The 2,952-nt window shown below is 72.0% G+C and overlaps 1 protein-coding gene across 1 annotated transcript; it reads right to left on the bottom strand.

Moving 5' to 3' along the window:
• Positions 1-707: 707 nt before the first annotated feature.
• On the bottom strand, positions 708-2,952 carry LOC134365524 (collagen, type I, alpha 1a-like). Its single transcript, XM_063081649.1, has 3 exons — positions 2,395-2,952; positions 1,509-2,305; positions 708-1,452 (listed from the first exon to the last, which is right to left on the bottom strand). Exons 1-3 carry the CDS (start codon positions 2,950-2,952, stop codon positions 708-710), a joined length of 2,100 nt encoding a protein of 699 aa, XP_062937719.1.

Here is a 2,952-nt window from a genome sequence, read left to right as displayed (position 1 = left end):
TGACCAGAAGCCTCCCAGATTCCCTGTGAGGCAGGAGAAGGTCTGGATGGCAGCAGGTGGTGTCTGGGAGCTGCAGAGCGAGGGCACCGCTCCCTGTCCCAACCCCCTCTCCGCTCTAGGGGGCAACTGCAGGGAGGATGTCCCAGGTGGAGTCTGGGGCAGGTGGAGGGCTGGAAGCCCCCCAACCGGGGAGGTCGTAGAGGAGGCCAGGAGGGCTGAAGGTGTGTAACAAGGGGCTCTGGTGGAAGAAGGGCGTGTGAGTGGGTGGGGGAGGGATCCTATGCCTGCCCCTAGACCCACAGGAGGGGCGGGCAGCTGCGAGGGTCCAGGCCGAGGCCGGAGGGGCTGGGGAAAGACCCAGGGAGGGCGGCCACGTCCCCCCCAGCCACGCAGCCTCCTCTCTGGATCATTCCTCCTGCTTCCCCCGTGCCCCCAGTTCCCCCCATACTCCAATTTCGGCGTCTGAAGCACCCATTCCTCCTTCCCGGCCTTGTCTCTAACTCTCCAAAGTCTCCCCAAGCCGCGGGCTCTTTGGGAATCGCTGCCTATCTCTGCCCCTGCTTTCTTCATCTCTCCCTTTGTGTCTCCATTGGAGACTTTGACTTTCGCCTGTATCCTCCCCACTGTGGCCTCTCTCTGCCTCAGTCTCCCCCCACCAGGACCCCCATCCTGGTGTCCGAGCCTCCCCCGGCGTCTCTCCGCTCGGTCTAGCCGCATTGATCCTCCCGGGCTGGCATCGGCAGACCTGGGGGCCTGGGCATGGGAGGTGGGGGAAGGGGGGAGCCCGGGAGGCGCAGGGGAGCGGCCGCCCCGCCCTCGGAGCCCGGGGAACTCGCGTGCCAGTCACCTGCCGGCTGCGGCGCCGGCTCCGCGCCGACTCGCTCGACGTGGGCTCCCCGGGGCGCGCTTTTGTCTCTCTCGGGCATCGAAGGCTCATTAGATCGGGCAGGGGTGGGTGTGGGGGGGGAGGCCGTGTCTCCCGCGCAGGCCCAGCCCCGGGTCCCGTCTATTGAGACCGTCCCTGCGGCGCGCCCCCCCCACCTGCCTCGGCAGCCGTTCGCGCCTCTGCACGCGCCGGCGGGGGCGCCTGGAGCCCCGAACCTTCCTGTGGGAACTTGGGGCGTGGGGTGGGGGGTGGAGAGGGACACATGGACCCCACGCGAGGAAGGACTTTCCTCGGCCACGACGGGAATAGGGACAAGAAAGTTGAGACTCGGGGAGCAAGAGAGGCGGGGAGGGGGGAGCCGGAGGGGGCCGGGGCGCGGGCGACGGCGCAGAGCGCAGGGGAAGGGGACGGGGGCAGCGACGGGCCGGGGGGCGCGACGGCGGCGACCGAGCAGGGCGGGGACGGGCGGCGGCGCGCGGCGCTGGGGACCGGGTGGGGGCTCCGGGGGCGGCGCGGCCGCTTGCTTCGCCCTTGCTGCCTCGCGCTCATTCCGGCCCGATCGATACCTGCGCGGGACCCGCCCCCGCCGCTAATATCTTTTTAATGAGTTCCCGGGACTTGCCCTCCGGGGGGGATGTTCCCCGGCAGATGTTTCGGGAGGAGGAGGGGCGCGGGGCCCGGGAGGGGACAGACGTCCCCGAGCTCCGAGGGGCGAGGGCAGGAGACTTCCTTCCAAAGTTCAGAAGAAAGACGGGCTTCCACCCGGCCCCCCAAAATGTCTTTCCCGGCGGACAATGGGCTGCTCTCTGCGCCTCGGGGGCCGGCGAGGCGGGAGGGGCGGGGACCCGTGCGCCGTGGCCGGGCCGGGCCCGCCGAGCGAGGGCGCAGGAGCCGGGGACCCGCTCTCCGCGTCCGCGCGTCCCGCTGGGGCGTTCCCGGGCCTCGCGCGTGCGGCCGCCGGGCGGGACGGGCGCGCGCTGGGGCCTCGAGGGGACGCAGGATCGACGTCCGGGCTTGGGCCGCGGCCCCGTCCCCCCTTCGCTCCGTCCCGCCCCGGGCGACGAGTAGAGATGAGCTGGGCCCGGGCGGCTGCGGGGCCCGGAGTCCCTCTTGGCCCGCCCGGGCCGGCCACCCCTCCAGGTCGCGCCCTGTCCCTCCGTCGGCCCGCCGCCGCCTCCGTCTCTCCACTCCCGTGGACTCGGGGGTGAGGGGGGCCCGGGAGGCGAGGACGACCTCCGAAGAGCCGCGGCCGATTGATTCGTTCCGCCCGGAGCCAGGGCGCGTGAATGCGGCCCGGGCGGCGGCGGCGGCGGCGGCGGCCGCGGGGATAAAGATGTTCTCCGTGCAGGGGAGGGGCGCGGGGCCACTCACTCCCGGCCCAGCCCCTCGGGAAGCCGCGCCGAAGAAAGGGGCCGGGGCCTATTCAAGCCCTACGAGCCGCCCACAATGGGCCGATATACTGGGGGCCTCTCTATTAACGCCCATGAATATTAAAGAGGTCGCCGAGCCGCGGCCGCCGGCGCGAGGGCGGTGGGGGCGCCGGCGAGCTCGGGCCCCGCCGGGCGGAGGAGCGGGGGCCTGAGCGTGGCCACATCCCGCGCCTGGGCCCCGCGGAAAACCGCACGGTCCGTCCTCCGGGTAACCCCGGAACGTGCCACGTTCCCCCTTGCGGTCTCCACGGTGGGAGATGCAAGCGCAGGGGGCTTGCTCCCCAACTCCAGTGGGCCCTGGGACTGGGAGCTCCCTCGAGGGCCCCCTTTTCCCGGGGCGCGCGTCCGGGTCTGTCGCGGCTCGGCCAGAAGCACGAAGGAGCACGAAGTGCGAGCGCTCCGTGGGAAGGCCCGGGGCCCGCGGGCGCGCCAGCTGGGAGGCTGCTCTGGGCTCCGCTGCCGCCCCCCACCCCCAGCACCGCTTCCCGGTTTTGGGGGTCCCGACGGAAGGAAGGGGGTTTTTTGGCCGCGGTCCAAACCCTCGGTCCTTGCTCCTTCTGACTCCCAGCAGGGGTCCAGGACCCAAAGGCTGCGCCCCAGGACGGAGGGACCCTCAGACCTGAAGGCTTTGCTCAT

The sequence above is a fragment of the Cynocephalus volans genome, chromosome 17, assembly GCF_027409185.1.
Source record: "Cynocephalus volans isolate mCynVol1 chromosome 17, mCynVol1.pri, whole genome shotgun sequence".
Classification (NCBI taxonomy): Eukaryota; Metazoa; Chordata; class Mammalia; order Dermoptera; family Cynocephalidae; genus Cynocephalus; species Cynocephalus volans.
This window is presented reverse-complemented; position numbering and strand designations above follow the sequence as displayed.

Coding starts and splice junctions, on each gene's coding strand:
- LOC134365524 (XM_063081649.1), bottom strand. CDS start 2,952: ATGAGCAAAGCCTTCAGGTCTGAGGGTCCCTCCGTCCTGGGGCGCAGC. Junction 2,306..2,394: donor CCCTCGCGCCGGCGGCCGCG/GCTCGGCGACCT, acceptor GGGCTTGAATAG/GCCCCGGCCCCTTTCTTCGG. Junction 1,453..1,508: donor GGGAACATCCCCCCCGGAGG/GCAAGTCCCGGG, acceptor GGTCCCGCGCAG/GTATCGATCGGGCCGGAATG.